The sequence below is a fragment of the Helianthus annuus genome, chromosome 5, assembly GCF_002127325.2.
Source record: "Helianthus annuus cultivar XRQ/B chromosome 5, HanXRQr2.0-SUNRISE, whole genome shotgun sequence".
Classification (NCBI taxonomy): Eukaryota; Viridiplantae; Streptophyta; class Magnoliopsida; order Asterales; family Asteraceae; genus Helianthus; species Helianthus annuus.
In genome coordinates this window covers 73,172,727-73,189,287 of record NC_035437.2, presented here as the reverse complement: position 1 = coordinate 73,189,287, position 16,561 = coordinate 73,172,727, and the positions used below count along the sequence as shown (strand labels likewise).

At 35.3% G+C, this 16,561-nt stretch overlaps 2 protein-coding genes across 3 annotated transcripts; one reads left to right on the top strand and one right to left on the bottom strand.

Annotated features, from left to right (window-relative positions):
- Window positions 1-5,378: 5,378 nt before the first annotated feature.
- On the top strand, window positions 5,379-8,693 carry LOC110940431 (calcineurin B-like protein 10). Of its 2 annotated transcripts, none has more exons than XR_004893229.1 (9): window positions 5,379-5,518; window positions 5,594-5,768; window positions 5,835-5,917; window positions 6,386-6,445; window positions 7,341-7,449; window positions 7,524-7,576; window positions 7,645-7,725; window positions 7,796-7,908; window positions 8,449-8,693. XR_004893229.1 is itself a non-coding variant. In XM_022181966.2 (9 exons), the coding sequence occupies exons 1-9, from the start codon at window positions 5,489-5,491 to the stop codon at window positions 8,522-8,524; spliced, it is 771 nt and encodes a 256-aa protein (XP_022037658.1). In that variant the 5' UTR covers window positions 5,383-5,488; the 3' UTR covers window positions 8,525-8,693. The 2 variants fall into 2 exon arrangements, 1 of the variants encoding a protein (XP_022037658.1); XM_022181966.2 differs by having other exon boundaries at window positions 5,383-5,518; window positions 5,603-5,768.
- Window positions 8,694-11,245: 2,552 nt separating this feature from the next.
- On the bottom strand, window positions 11,246-15,257 carry LOC110940430 (transmembrane 9 superfamily member 7). The gene is made up of 7 exons (XM_022181965.2): window positions 15,048-15,257; window positions 13,886-14,050; window positions 13,702-13,811; window positions 13,519-13,627; window positions 13,337-13,449; window positions 12,845-12,995; window positions 11,246-12,626 (listed from the first exon to the last, which is right to left on the bottom strand). The coding sequence occupies exons 1-7, from the start codon at window positions 15,159-15,161 to the stop codon at window positions 11,469-11,471; spliced, it is 1,920 nt and encodes a 639-aa protein (XP_022037657.1). The 5' UTR covers window positions 15,162-15,257; the 3' UTR covers window positions 11,246-11,468.
- Between the last annotated feature and the right edge of the window lie 1,304 nt (window positions 15,258-16,561).

The window sequence follows — 16,561 nt, the reverse complement described above, 5'->3', positions numbered from 1 at the left end:
TTAGGAGTAACCTTTTGCCTCTCCTCCTCGTTTCTTTGATAAACCAATCATTCCGGGTGGTTTTGAACTCCTCAAGAGTCTTTAGCTCATCACCGTAAGCTGCTTCCTTCATTTCTTCTTCATTTCTCCAGTTTTGATGATTGACTGGATCAGGATCAACATAATTTGCATCCTTTATAAATCCGAAGAATTCTGCTACGAACTTTGGTTCAGGGTGGTTTGGGTGATATCTAGCAAGCTGCTTTAGAGAATCATTGCTCATGTGTGACTGCACTAACAAATCATTCTTCAAATCACGTTCAATCTCTGGATATGCATGATCAATCAGCATCTGTACAAATCTTGGATAAGTCCAAGTTCGACTCTTTGTAGTAATATTTTCGGCCATATAATGAAAGACAATGTGCGAGAAATTATATTTCTTGTTCAACACCAATGCAGTGACCATGTTCATCTGATAATCGCGCATTGTATCGTAACTTCCCTTGGTATGGCTAAGTGACATCAATATACAATGAATAATAAACTTGTAGGGTTTCTGGAATTTTGACTTCAAATAATTTCCAACATTCAATGCACCCACATATCCCATCCTGAGCATACAACCCTTGACCATCCGTTCTGGAAACTTTGTTGGCGATTCTGCATCGTCCGGAAAATTCACAACCTCATGAATGAGTGCCTCAGTAACAACAATTCCTTCTTTTCATTATGCACCTTCACAATTGAATGAATTGCTTTGTTTGCCTCATCATACTTTGAATGCTTCCAGAATCGTTTGATATGTGACTTGTACAATGGACGTTGATCAGTCAAGGCCTTTTGAATAGGGATTCTACCCATGAACTCCAAGATACTGCTGAACTTTGCCAACTCTGTATTTTTCTCCACATCCAAGTCACAACAGCTGTTGTGAAGTGGATCAAAAATCACCTTTGAACCCTGCATAACATCAAAGAGTACAAATTAGTCAATCACTTAGAAGATTTTCAACATCAAATCAATTACAAGTGAAAACACATGTAATGACAAAACATTACAAGCGAAATCACCCTAATTAATTTGGAGCGAAATCACATAACACTCAGAAGCGAAATCAGGTTGACACTTAGAAGCGGAATCAGCTAATGCATATAGGAGCGGAATCACATTAGATGACTTAGAAGCGAAATCAGAAAAAGTCACTTAGGAGCGAAATCTCAACATCATCTTTGGGGCGGAATTAGCTTTCCTTTTCAATTACAAGCGGAATCAAAATTACACCATTCAAAACTCAACAGATCAAGAAATTGAAAAGGTTAACATGTTAATCTGTTAATTCCGACACTTGGGTTATGTTTTGATTTCAATTTTAACCCTAAACATGCCCTAGATCTAAGTCTGCAACACTCACTCATCGTCAATCATGCAATTTGTTCAGATCTGTAACAATTAACACACAAATACATGATCTACATCCTAAACCGACAACATATGATTCATTTCATGTTCAGATTCAACAGTTAAAGCCCTAAAATTAAGTTTTGTTCATCATCAAATCCCGACAATTCAAATAATACATGATATAGCCAGATTGGAGCCAAAATCTACCTTGCCCATGATTACTAGATGAGATAATCACAAGATCTGATAAAAATTGGGCAGCAATTCGGTAGAAAAATGATGATTTGGGGGTTTCGCTCAAAGTCGCCGGAGAGAAACACGTAGGAGCAGAATAGGAAAAGTGAGGTAGAAGCGGAATCAAGTGGCTTTTATAGCCTGTCTGATTCCGCTCGAAATGGTCCATGTGTTCTCTCGAGCAAAATCAGCTTTGAAAGCTACGAGCGGAATCAGCTTCTAAGCAGCCAAGAGCGAAATCAACTTTTAGTGCATTTAGGATCGTTATTGACGATCAAATGAGTCAATCTGAGCTAAACACCACTGTTTATGCAGCGGAAATACACAAACAGCTTGAATCAAAGTAGAATGGAGTAGAAACAGAATGCAGATTACTTTAAACACGTTTTCTCATTAAACTTTCTCAGAAAAATTCGGCAGCAGTTCGGCTACACGGTCGACATTCAGTTTCAAATGAGAAAACACAAACCACTATATATAGGGGAGCTGATTTCGCTCCTAATGACATTGTGTCATTTCGGGCGGAATCAGAAACATCTGATTTCGCTCCAAATGACACAATGTCATTTCGAGCGGAATCAGCCCTTTACAATATAAACATTACAAAACAGCCCCTATACTATACATAATTCACATTTCTGACCCCTAGACCCTATACAAGCTTGACTAAGACTAAGACGTAGGCTTTAGACATTCGTGCATCAACAGAAAATATATTATTTTTGGTAAATAAAAATATATATATTTTTCTTGGAAATATTAGAAGATATATTATTTTTAGGAGAAAATATACATTTTTTTAAATAAACATGGAATACATTATTTTTGGGTGAAAAAATAGATTTATATATATTTTCTAAGCTAGACTTGAAAATATATTATTTTGAGGTTTAAATGAAAATATAATTATTTTGCCAAGGGAAAAATTATAAATAATTTTTCTATGTAATATTTGTTAATATATATATATTGTGGGAATATATATTGATAGATTTTTATTAGAAATATTATTCCGGAAAAATAAGTACAAAAATTAAGTATGAGATACTTAATAAACACAATAAAGATACGTATTCTCGTACGTATAAATACACACCAGAATACGTCACCAATACTTGGCAACAATATACAAGTTTTAGAACATGAATATAAATAGACTCATCCTTGGGAAGTTATACATGTACAAATACATAAAAGTGTCAAGTTAAAATATATTATTTTAACTAACATTCCAAAATTTAATAAATATAATTTAAGTTAAAATATTTATTATTTTAACAAATAATTATATAACTTGGAGTAATATTGATGACACAATGAAACGTAACTTAAAGGCAATAATTAATACTAAGTCAAGACACGACCCACCCATCTAATAAACCGTAGTACGTATGTAGTTAGTCGTGCAATTGAGAAGGAGCTTTTGGGTTATTTGATTGAAGAACGCAAGACTGTGAGTTCATGTCCCCCTTTTCTTTAACTGTTTTTGTTTTATAACTTCGGGTGTGAAGTACATGTTACAAATTGATTACAAACGTTTATACATGATATGATTAGCTAAGGAATGTACTGCTAGATCATGTGAGTGATAATAAAAAAAATCAATAAAATACCAATGAAAAACTATGACTGTTATTATTATATAATAATTTTGGACGTCTTATCAATACTAAAAAATTTTGTCATTTAGTGCTTAATTTTCTTTACATCCCTTATTTTTAATAAACTTAATATTTAGTCTCTCAACTTTAATAAAACTATATTTTGTTTTGCTTTTTTTTAACGGATTTACGCTACAACCCCTAAACTTTAATAAACTTATTATTTTAAGTTTTAACGATTTTTCCATTACGTGATTTTTTTTTTGGATTTCATTTTGTTTTTATATCAATGCTCCATGCGAGTTATATGTATCTATGTTTCGACACGATTTTTATAACGTTTTCTAATCGTATTTTATACAGGTTACGTATTGCTAGCCATACTCAAAATACACCATTGTGGCATCTTTTTATTTACATTTAAACCTAGTCACTATAATGCGCAACCGTGGTGTTTATCTTTATATACATTACAACGTGATTTCGTTACGTTTGCGATTTGCTTATTTTGAGTAAATTACAAGCTTTGTCCTTTATGTTTGTCCCAAATTTCAGACATTATCCTTTACCTTTAAAATTGATGACTTTTGTTCTTAATGTTTGAAAATGTTGCACGTTATGTCCTTTGAGCCTAACCTAAATTATTTTTGTTAAATCTGGTCACACAGGGGTATTTTAGTCTTTTTACCCCATTATTTAATATCATTTTAAAAAGTAAAACAAAATAACCCCAATTATGAACCCACTAGTCCTCACCTTCTTCTCCGTTAACTCCCCTTTATGTTCTCACCTTTTCTCCGTCTCCGTTTTACCGGCGGCTTGAAATCAATGGCTACAAACTCCGGCGGCAGCGACACCCCTTTAAATCCCAACCCGAACCTACCCCCGCACCGGAAAATCAAAACCCCCAACCTTTCGATTCGTCCCCAAACCCCATTCCAGACACCAACCTTTCGTTTTGTCCCAAAACCAGCTCCTGTTAACACTACTTCCTAACCTCTTATCCACCCTCCGCCGCATCCAAACCTTATGCGACGGCTGCACCGACCCTGCCTACACCGCCGAAAAGCTTCTAATGCAGAGCAGAGTGATCTCGATATGGCCACCGGATGGCTCTCAAACCAGCTTAACGACATCGATTTGTTGCCCCGTTCCGGTGTTCTTCGTCAATCCAACGCTATTGTTCTCTCACATCCTGCTCCTGGATCTGCTAAAGAGGATTTGAGTTTGTTTATTCGATATGTGTTTACACAATTGCAGATCGGAGGTGTGGAGACGGTGGTGGGGTGAAGGGTGGTTGGTGATGGTGGATTGAAGGGTGGATGTTGATGGTGATGTTGGAGACAGTGGAGTGAGTGGTGATGGTGGGCGCAGGGCTGAGCAAATCGGGTGTATAAGAAAAGTTTGAATCTGTTGCAGTGGTGGTTTTATTTGTTTTCTAAAAATCATTTATAAATTACGATGTGAAAAGACAATACTACCCTCATGTGCAGTGCACATGACATAACTTAACTGAAAATTATAACTGGGTTTGTCCTAAAGGACATAGCGTGCAACATTTTTAAACATTAAATACAAAATTCATCAATTTTAAAGGTAGAGGGTAACACCTGAAATTTGAAACAAACATAAATAACAAATCTTGTAATTTTTTTTTGAGTTAATTGCCCGGATGGTCCCTGTGGTTTTACGATTTTTCACGTTTAGTCCCCACCTTTCGTAAATAGCAGGTATGATCCCTATGGTTTGTCCTTTTGTTACTCGGATAGTCCCTTGACAATTACTCAGAGGACCATCCGAGTAACAAAATGACAAACCACAGGGAGCATACCTGATATTTCCAAACTAGCTGACATATACTCAGGGGACTATCCGGGTAACAAAATAACAAACCATAGGGAGCATACCTGCTATTTTCAAAAGGTAGGGACTATACGTGAAAAAACGTGAAACCATAGGGACCATCCGGGTAATTAACTCGTTTTTTTTTGAACGGCAAATTTGGATCACCGATGGACCACTAAGAACCACCCGATCATATGATACACCAATTCACCCTATGTGGGAGTCAAACCCATGACCTAATGGTCATAAACCTTATCCCAGCTTCAAAATACCACTAGGCTATAATGAGATGGTACAAATCTTGTAATTTACTCGCTTATTTTTATATACTATCTGGAAGGCGGGTGGTTGGGCCAGTAAATGTTTGGATCCAGCAGCGATTGAAACCTTGAAAGCAGTGCAATTTGGATCCGACAGTGGCCACCATGGGAGCGGCGTCGAGCTCATCAACCTCGGTACTCACTTTTGACTCGTTCAAAATAGTATAATTATCTTCTTCAACTGAAACTGAAACTGTAGATCTGAATTAGGACATATAGAGATCGAGCTCACTAACGTTAGCGGAAAAGCTATGTGCTACGTTGATTCCGTTTGCAGTTTTAGTTGAGGTTCTGATTCACAGCTTATCGTCATGTTTTCATGATCGTCCGGCGAAACCTCTTTATACCTTTGATGACGTCAGCCGTCTCGCTCGTGATTCGCCATGTGAGTGTTTTTTTTGTTTACGAGTTGATTGATTAGGTTTTGAATTTTGTCATCTGGATGTTTCAGTTTCGGTTAATGAAGTTGAAGCGTTGCGTGAATTGTTTAATAAGTTGAGTTGTTCGATTATAGACGATGGACTTATACACAAGGTATGTATGTATGTATGTATGTTATTGTAGTGATGAAGTGGTATCTAGTTGCCTAAAATACTGATCCGCTGAAAATCAGTAAATAATAACCTGAATACCATACCATACTGATTATGCAAACATACTGAAACTGAATATCATGAATGGTGTTCGGGTAATCCACCTACTTAGTTACGGTACTCGGTTTAGTAACATCAAAAACTTGTTTATTTTTTACGTATGAAAAACTTTAGTTACAGATTTGCAGTAGGCGTCTGATAAAACATGAGGGATTCAAATTGCAGGTAGCTAGCAATTGAGTTAACAAAAAGCAAATTGGCTGGTATTGAACTACATCTTATGAATTACAAGATATCTAGCTTAGTTACGATGATATGAGACAGGATTTTGTAAATAGAAGAGAGTTTCTGGTGAAGATAAAGTTGATATAAGGTTACTCATTTTTACCTTGTTTTTTCTTCTTTAAAGGAGGAACTCCAACTAGCTTTGCTCCATTCAGCCTGTGGAGAGAATCTTTTCTTGAACAAGGTAAATATGTGGCTCTGCAGTGAATGTGTCAATAATTTCTTGGGGAAGGGGATAAGAAAAGGCGTAAGTTTAGGCTCTGTTTACAGAGAGAGGGCGTAGCCCTGGGACTCTTCGGAGTTAGTATCGAGTCTGTAAGATCCAATTGGATCCATCTTCGTATCAATTTAGTATAATTTATGTTACTTCTTTAGATTTCGATTTCAATTTCAATTTCAATTGTTAGTAATCAGAATCCTATCAAGCGTATAATGAAAAAAAGTTAAATTATATTATGTATCAGAAAAAGAATACTATTCTTCAAATAAAATAAACAAAATCTATTATATAAAACTATATATCTTCTGTTTAGAACCAAAAGTTCTAAAAATATTAGTGTAGAAAAGTAGTTTTCCTTAGATAAAAGTAGAAATTTGGCTAGAATCTTGTCGGAATTTAGAGAATTTGGCCGGAAACTCTCCAAAATCTAGGAATCTCGCCGAAATGTGCGCCTGAACCATCACCTGGAGAATTAAAGCGCAATTTCCTCGACTTAAAGCGCAACTACCTCGCCTCGCCTGAAAAATGGGCCTAGGCGCAAGAGGCAATGGCTTTTAACAACTATGTTTTAAAGTATGCTTACTACCGTACCCAATACCCATATAGGAGCTCGCCCGATACATGTGGTGGAAGATAATCACATGTGGTGGGCGAGAGAAAAAAGATGCATGGTTTTACTGATCACATTTACAACAACAGGTGTATCTACGCAGTTCTCTACTTAAATTTGGTTTTGTATTGTATTGTATTGGACATCTCTCTACCAATATAAATGCTTACCAGAATCAAATACATCAAGCTCATGTAATAATAGGTTTCTGGCAAAAATACTGAAAATCAGTTATGTTAATTTATCTAGGTTTTTGATCTATTTGACGAGAAGCAAAATGGCGTTATTGAATTTGAGGAGTTTGTCCATGTATTGAGCATCTTCCATCCTAGTGGCCCAATAGAACAAAAAATTGATTGTAAGTCTTGTGAACCCAATTCCAAGTGAATTGTTTTTGCAGTATACCTTTTTCTCATGTTTTCCCTTCCACAGTTTCTTTCAGATTATATGATTTGCGAAAAACTGGCTACATAGAACGGGAAGAAGTAAGCGATTCATCTCTTTCTATTTGGAAAATTGTTCTAGTATTCGTTAACCGAATTCTTTTTATCAGGTTCAAGAAATGATTGTTGCCACTTTAAAGGAAACCGGGATGCGTCTTTCAGATGAAGTTCTTGAAGAGATAATCGATAATGTGATACTTGATAAGAGTTATTGTTGGATCAAAAAGGCATTCATTTTGACTTGTGTTTTTGTGTGCTCAGACCTTTGCTGATGCGGATGCTGACAAGGATGGAAGAATCAATCAAGAAGAGTGGAGGAACTTTGTCATTCAGCGACCCCATCTCTTGAAGAACATGACTCTTACATCTCTTAGGTACCATTGTTGCTTTTAGTCTTTCAACCCAATGAAATATCTCCTATTTATGAAAAAACGATTTTATTGCCATGGTTCGGAAGTTTTAAATCCAAATTTACCGGGTCATCCTTCATAAAATTTCCTAATCTTGCCTTAGTTGATGGTAATTTTAGGCATACAATTTTGACTTATGGGTTAAGGATTTCCATAAATACCCTGAAAGTTTGAATAAATATCATATCTACCCAATTCCAAATACTTCAAATATCATATTAAGTATCAACCCATTTCATTAAATACAAGTATAATATTACCATTATACCCCTCTCTTTCTATTTCAAGTTTTAAGGTAGGGGTATTAATGTCAAATTTGAAATATGAGTATATTTAATATTATGATTTTTTGTTGAGTATACATGCCATTGTACCAAGTTTTGAGGGGACAATCTATGTATTTGCATTAAAATTGATTATGGTGCACACATTTTCTTAATTTTTTTTTTAATTAAGTAGCATTTTTCGGTATTCGATTATTAATTTTTTAAATTCATTTGTTAGGGATGTGACCACGGCCTTCCCGAGTTTTATATTCAACACAGGAGTAGATGATGACTCCTTTCGAAAAAAGGAGTAGATGACGACTGAAGACATAAGGTTCCAACAACGGCGTCTTTGACGGTTAGGTAGTCAGAAAGTTTGTATTATTGTATTTTTTGAAACTATTGTTTGAAATAAACAACACTTAAAACAATGGCCGTTATGGTAAATAACAATTATATTATATATATATTGTTGATGAAACACGATGAATAGTAACTTTATTTTTATAATAATATATAGCTTTTTATTATTTTTATCTAATATATTATAATAGTTTAATATTATATTTACTTTTATCAATGTATTTTTAATCTTTTTCTTTTTTTTTAAACCATATATTTCCTTTACCATTTTTTTATCATTATTATTTTTTTCTTTTTTTAGAACATATATTAATTTATCGATAAATTTGATACTTCTTTAATAATTTACGTTTATAACTTTTTTTTCTAAAACTTAAGTATGTAGTTGCTCTTTATTTTTTCATGACATTACGTTATAAGTTTTGTTAAAAACGAAGACTCAAAATAAAGTATTTATTTGGTATCATAAAATTGTAGGATAATAAACTAAACCGTTCCTAATGGTTTGGCTTTCTAAACAACATGTTTTATTTTCAAATCACGTTTGTTTTACATTATCATTTGCTCGGTTTCGTCGCAACGCCCGACGCCAAAAAAAAAAAACTAGTACTGAAAAAAAGACTTAATTTTCAATTCAATAGCACAATCAAATCTGGTTAGAGATTGCTTATCAAAAGACGATATGAATATTAGGCTAAATCAAGGTCGAATTGTGAGAACAAAAGAACCGATCCTGAATTGCATATGTATCAAATCTTTTGAAGACACAGTCAGCTTGGCAAGGTCTAAATAGCAATCAACTTTTACTACAGAAGTGACCAAATATAACGACAATGACTATCTTATCATCAATGCCACTATTAATGCTTTTTGGATGGCATCAAGTAATTTTGAGGTCGATCAAGTAGCAAGCAAACAACTTAGGTTTGGTTCACCCTTGTTGCATGACACAAATAACCAGACTTAGAAAAGAATAGGCCGGATCAGCTTCTTTAATCCAATCTTCTAATTAACCTGGTGTGGAGGACCAAATGTTTGAAGATCGTATGTACTCAAGTTATGTTTAAACATATTAGTTTCCAGTCACTCGTTAATGTTTACGAAAGTGTCTTGATGATTAATTAATAAAGGTGTATACAAGAAAATACTCCAACATATGGCTGTCAATCATCCAAATTTTAAGGCAATAGCAACATGAGCCCTACTTTAAAGGCATTAACTTAAGCTTTTATAAACAAGTTGAATTTTGACATCCAGTTATATGAGCTAAAACCCGGCACTTGAATCGAGCAAAAAAAATCTTAAACATGTAACAATTTATATTCCAGTTTAAAGGCTTGCATTAAACTTTTTTCTAGCTTTCCAAATTTTATGTAAAGCGTAAGCTATGAATGGGGTGACCTACGTAAGATAGAAAAGAAAGATCTAGCTAGCTTAAGGCCCCGTCCCAGGGGCTACATTTCAAGGTCAATATGGATTTGTGGCATCCACTTGAAGATTTAACAATCACTCCCTTAACGTCATCTTCATCCCTACCTGAAGATCAAAACATTGCAGTTTGATGATTACCAAAAGTTTTTTTATTTTATGTTTTTCATTTGAAAATTTTGTAATAAAGTCTAAGAATTATTTGTTCAAACTTGGGTTGTTAAAACCCATGGTAATCTTCGTTAATAATTGTAGGCTTCACCCATTAACCTGCTCGACATGACCCATTTGTTTTTGAGCGGCTTAAGGGGAGGCGGGGCGGTGCTATTGTTGTACGTGATGGAAGTTGTTTAACACGTGGAAGTTGGTGAAATTCCACCGCCACCAAATTGTTTAACGCGTGATATATTATCTCCGTGAAAAAAATTCACGCGTGATAAAGGGAACCATGTGAGGGAGTGTGAGGGTTTAATGTTGGGTGTTGTAAGTGATAACCATTGCCACTAAAAAAGGTTGTGAGTGATGGAATAATGGTTGATGACATGACGGAACTTGATTGGATATTATGAGTGATGAGTGATGACCACCCCCTCCCCCCTAACTCAAACTTGTAATTTTTCTCATAATTAACAAATCTACAAAATTCCTCTACCTCATGGAGATGATCATCTTGATACATCGTTAGCTATAAGACCTTTGGTGCTATTCAACAATGAAACTCGAAAAAGAAGGTATAACTTTAGACCCCTATAAATGGTTTAGACAACCCTAAGCTATGTTACATATAACTTCGATCAAGCTCAAGCTTGCTTAATTGAAACAACTTAGGTTGTTGAATAGTATGTTAACCAAGACAACATCAACAAATTCTACAAAGTGCATGTTTGGGATTCCTTTTCAGAAGGACTTTTGGAGCTTAAAAGGACTTATTAACTTCTTAAAAGTTAAAAGGAATACCAAACATCCATCTGAGAAGGACTTTTTAAGAAAAAAAAAAAGGAATCGCAAACACCATTTGAAAAGGACTTTTATGCTTAATTATGCCTTGAAGGAGAAGTGAATATTCCTTCTCAAAAGGACTTTTGAGAATTTGAGAGAAAAACGGAATCCCAAACACGCCCAAAATAAAGTCATCCAAATTCTTAGTTTGTTTGGTTAATTGTGCAAGGCGTATAGACCAAAGTACATTTGTTTTCATAAACAGATTGGTATAAAAATAGCACAAAAACATATTTTAGTAAAAAAAAAAAAAAAACTTAGTAATGATTATTGGAAAAAAGGGGCGCATAAAACCAAAACCCTAAACTAGAAAACAAGACAGTATCCTTTTACTAGCAATCATATGACTGTCATCTAATAGTAATAATAATAATAAAATATTACACCAACCAACCACTGCTTCATTTCTATTCTTTCCCTTGCCATTCTCTTGTTCCTCATCATAATCTTTACTCTTTACATCATCAATCAGTCTATCTTCACAGATGAGTAAATCTTCCTCACAAACCATAAGCATGCGTAAAACCCGATTGTACCCGTCAACACAAAGAAGGCATATGAAGCAATCGACATGTACCCGAAATACAAAATCCCCGATACCAACTTTGTAATTTCCAGTTTGGTAAAGAAGTAGAAAATGGAGTAGAGGAATAGATACAACGCGGATGAACCTGCAGTAAGGTACGCGCGCCACCACCAATGGTAGTCCTCGCTGCACAACTGGAAGTAACATAACACGACTGTTATTTCCGCACACGTGATTATCAAAATCACAAACACAATGAACAAAAACCCGAATATGTAGTAGAACTGGTTCAACCAAATGGAGGTCAAAATGAAGAAAAGCTCGATAAAGACCGCTCCAAAAGGTAAGATTCCTCCAATTAGGATCGAGAAGATGGGTTGCATGTACCAAGCTTGTTCCGGAACTTGTCTCGGGATTTTATTTGTTTTTACAGGGTCGTCAGCTACGGGTTTCTTGAAACCCAAGTAACTGCCTACAAACACCAACGGTACCGATATCCCAAACCATAAACAAACAAGAGCAAACATGGTTCCAAATGGTACTGCTCCAGATGATTTTTCACCCCAAATTATCGCATTTAGGATGAAGAAAATTGTGAATAAAATACCCGGAAACATGAAGGCGGTTTTTAATGTGTTTCTTTTCCATTCGGTACCTTTGAACATTTTGTATAATCGTGCTGAGGAATAACCAGCGAATAAACCCATAAACACCCATAAAAGAACCATAGCCGTCATGAGTCCACCTCGGTTGGATGGTGATAAGAAACCTAGTAATGCAAAGATCATGGTAACTAATGTCATCCCTAGGATTTGGACACCGGTTCCAACGTAAACAGAAAGAAGCCCGGATTTTGTAGGGGCCCGAAAAACGTCTCCGTGAAGGAGTTTCCAACCGGTTTCTTCTTGGGCTTCATCTTGCGAGTCTAATTGGTTATAATTTGCAATGTCACGGTAAAGTGTTCTCATCATGATCATTGCTACCATGCCCGAAAGAAACAAGACTATCATCAGGGAGTTTATGATTGAAAACCAGTGGATTTGATCATCGTTCATAAGAAGGTAGGTGTCCCAACGTGATGCCCATTTGATATCACTCTCCTACAAATTTTAAAAAGACAATATATAAAAATAATATATAGAAAAATGCATACCCTGCTGTAGAGGTGGTAAAACGGGTCAGAACAAGTAATTTACGTGTTTTGATCTAATTACTATATGACGTTGTAAGCATTTACATACGTTTGACCCAAATTTTAGCTACTTTATTATAGTTACCTAACTGGCCCTTTATTTATCAAAGTATAAAATGACTGTACCTTGAAAGTAACATCAAAAGTAAAAACCACCTCCTTGTCTGTATCGACTTCTTGGGGTACCGTGCTTCCTTGAATTATATTTTTGGTATTTTGATTGCATGTTGTCAATTGAGGGTTCTTGTCATCCCATTCTTTGTACTCATGATTGATACTATGAGCATAGATTGAGGTAAATGTTCAGTCAAACTAATATGTAAAGGAAGAACGGGAGCATAGTTGTCAATAGCGAATAGCGGACGATAGAGACAAGCTACCTATACGCTACGTAGCGATAGCAATCAAATAGCCGGCGCTATTTCATGTTTAGCGATACACTACAAGAAAATTTTTAGAAAAAAATTGTATGTATATTTTACCAAAAAAAAAAATATATATAAAAAAGCTAAAAATTTTACAAAAATCTCGCTATTTACATGAGCCCTACGCTACGCTATTCGCTATAGCGGGCGCTACGCTCGCTATTAATAACTATGAACGGGAGGAATAAAATACCTGTTTGGAGTAACTTCAAACCCAACAATTCTAGCAGAATCTGTCTCAACGTCCTTATGATACATGACTCTGAAGCTCAAGTGATTGTTGATGAAATACTTTTCCTCTTTGCTCTATGGAAGTAAATGAAAGAATAAGTTCCTATATTAAAGTGAGTGTAGTGTAGTAGCTATAAAACTCACCCCAGCATAGTTGCCTTTGAACCCTACACGAAAACCATGTTCATAAGTGGTTGACTGGCTACCATCCCGCCTTTGTCTAAGAACAGCGACTGGGAGGTTATCCAAAATCCTGCATAACGTGCCGTAAAAAATGCTCAAAACCAAAACATAAGGAATATTCAAAGGATATAAAAAGACACATACATGTTAACACGGTACTCATCATCAATTTTTTCCTTGAAGTTTTTTGCAGATTGCGCATCCAGCTTTACTTTACAACCAACTTTACATGGGAGCTCCTCTCTCATATTAAACTGAAATAGAATTTAAAAACACGTTGTAGCGTTTTCCTCCCACTCTATAAAAAGAAGGAAAAATAGATGCTCACCGTGTAGACTGAATTCTCTATGCGATCACCTCGTAGCACCTCCCCCAAGTTTTCAGCACTGTTCTGAATGTGCTTGGGCTTACAATAGTTCAAGTAATAATAGTCATAGGGAAGCTGGGTCTTTGTAGAGGATAGCTTGTTGACTTTCACTTGGAGAGAATCTCCCTGATAAGAGAGTCAAATCAGGTACAAAGTCATAAACCTTGGCGAATTACAACAACAAGCTTACAGAAATAGCTAGAAAACGATAAGAGATAAAATGGCAGAAAGACCAAGGAACAACACCAGCCAGGCATCTCACATTAGAGACATAAATCTTAAATTTGATGCACCATGTTTATAAGATAACAAAACTACAAAAGAACATAAATCAAAGAGCTAGATGTAAGCTCTTGAAGGTTCTATGCAAGAAAATTCCAAGTGCCAACTAAAACAGCCCTTTCTACTTGATATGTATTCTACAGCACAAAAGTATCATTAACACTAACCTAGTTTACATTTTAGAATACTTAATAATAATAATTATCACCAACCATTAATGCATAAACCAACAGTTCAATGATAATCGCAAATGAAATCATACTCACTACATCAACCAATAAACCACCTACAGATCCCAAAACCAACTCCTGTTAAGAACTCAACACATTACCTAATATAACCAGATCAACTTCCCCATTTACATATAAAAAAAGATAGGGGTGGGATCCGGTACAAATGAAATTAACCTACTAAACCTACAAATAACTAGAGTAATTATTATTACTCTACAGTTTTGAACTAGAGTAATTACACTACAAAAATGATAATTACTCTATTTGTAATTGATTCTAACACCAAAAAAAAGGTATTACATACAACATTCTCCAAAAAATTCATCTTCAAATTGCTTCTTTTTTATAATTCAAAACAGAAAGTGTCATCACAACACAAACAATAACAAAACCTAATCACTAACACAAGCAAAAGCAAACAGATCAAAACTCCAATTCAACACAAAACCCTAGATCCAAACCCGATTCACACGGATCACAACTCACAAGCTATATAAATATACAATACACAAACAGATAACAATCTAAGCGACTAAACAAGATTAGATCTGAACAAAATGCAGTGAACAGATCAATTGAACAACATTTAGGGTTTAGAAAACACGTACTCTTTGAAAATCACGAGGAGCAACACCAGGAAGATAGAAGGATTCAGAAGATGAGATGAAGAAGATGAAGAAGATGAGGAAGATGGTGATGAATTGATTGAAGCTCCACTCCATCTTCTTCTTCGATCGGATTGACAAATGAGATCTTGATTGATTGATTGAAGAAGAAGAAACGAGAGTTTTGTGTGAGGTTATGTTATAAAAGGGTTAAGTTTCTAATGCCAGGTTCGGATTTGCTATTTTCACATTCTCTTGGATTTCATTTTATATTTTTTTTAACGACAAATTTTGATCACTAACTGATCATTGGAATATTATTGTGTCACTATCGGAATCATCCATTGGAGGAACCACCCGATAATAATGCATATACACCAATTGAAGAGGAACCCAATAAATTTGGGAACCCCCCCTTGCGGGAATCTGTCACACCCCTTTCTGCGGCGGAAGCACGAGGTGTGATCATGAAAGGTTCTCATTGCATACGAAAGGTAAACATACTATATGCTCAAAAAATAACTTCAAACATTACATTACCGAAAACATAAGTCAAGTGTTTACAACACATGATAGCATATTGTCTTAAAAGTTATAACTTTATTTAGCGAAAATAAAACATAGCGACATCCATGAGTATAAGTAAGACCGCGCGCACATCCACCTTTAGTTACCTGAAATACATGTGAGTTTTGGAAAAACGTCAACATAATGTTGGTGTGAATTCGTGCAGTTTTTGTATTGAACGTTTGTATACTTTGTATGAAAAACATGGTATGTATTTTGTTTCAAATCACGTATTCATGTATGAGTCAAGTGTCTCTGTATGTATCAGGTGTTAATGATTTGCAAAGCCATTAACATGTGACACGACATAGGAAGTCACCAAACCATAGGCATTTTTCTATAGTCGATTCACGACTTAGACACAAAAACACTACTTGGTTCTAGTTGTCACCAAGAGGGGGGCTGCCCTAAAACCCATTAGATCTAACCTTTTGTTCTGTGGTCTTAGTATGTACACGATTAATGGTGCTTATGGTACCCTATTCGTGACACGATTTCTCGTATCATTTCTCATAACGCATCATACTTGGTACTCGTTCTCACCAAGTGCGTTTCTCGTATTTTTATATCTCATCACACTTGGTACTCGTTCTCACCAAGTGTGCTTTTTGTTATCATACCATTTGTAAACATAGTAATATTTGTAACATGTATTTCACCCGCGAAGTTATAAACTGAAAACAGTTAAGAGAAAAAGGGGGAGCATGAACTCACAACTTTGCGTTCCTGTGCGTCGTAAACTCCACCGGTTTCGCTTATAGTGCGTCGTGACCTAAACGTGTTTTATTATCGTTAGTCACTAGACTTGTATCGCACAAGTACAGTCACTCTCTTTTGTATTTGTATTGTTGTGTTAAAAATATTTTATATTTTTAACTAAGTATCTTACTTATATTATTTTCTTCAAAAATCAATATAAGTATCTCGTGTTTTGCACTTTGCACCCGATT

Coding starts and splice junctions, on each gene's coding strand:
- LOC110940430 (XM_022181965.2), bottom strand. CDS start 15,161: ATGGAGTGGAGCTTCAATCAATTCATCACCATCTTCCTCATCTTCTTC. Junction 13,450..13,518: donor TCAAAGGCAACTATGCTGGG/GTGAGTTTTATA, acceptor TTACTTCCATAG/AGCAAAGAGGAAAAGTATTT. Junction 12,627..12,844: donor CTTTTGATGTTACTTTCAAG/GTACAGTCATTT, acceptor TAAAATTTGTAG/GAGAGTGATATCAAATGGGC.
- LOC110940431 (XM_022181966.2), top strand. CDS start 5,489: ATGGGAGCGGCGTCGAGCTCATCAACCTCG. Junction 5,519..5,602: donor CGTCGAGCTCATCAACCTCG/GTACTCACTTTT, acceptor TAGGACATATAG/AGATCGAGCTCACTAACGTT. Junction 6,446..7,340: donor AGAATCTTTTCTTGAACAAG/GTAAATATGTGG, acceptor TAATTTATCTAG/GTTTTTGATCTATTTGACGA.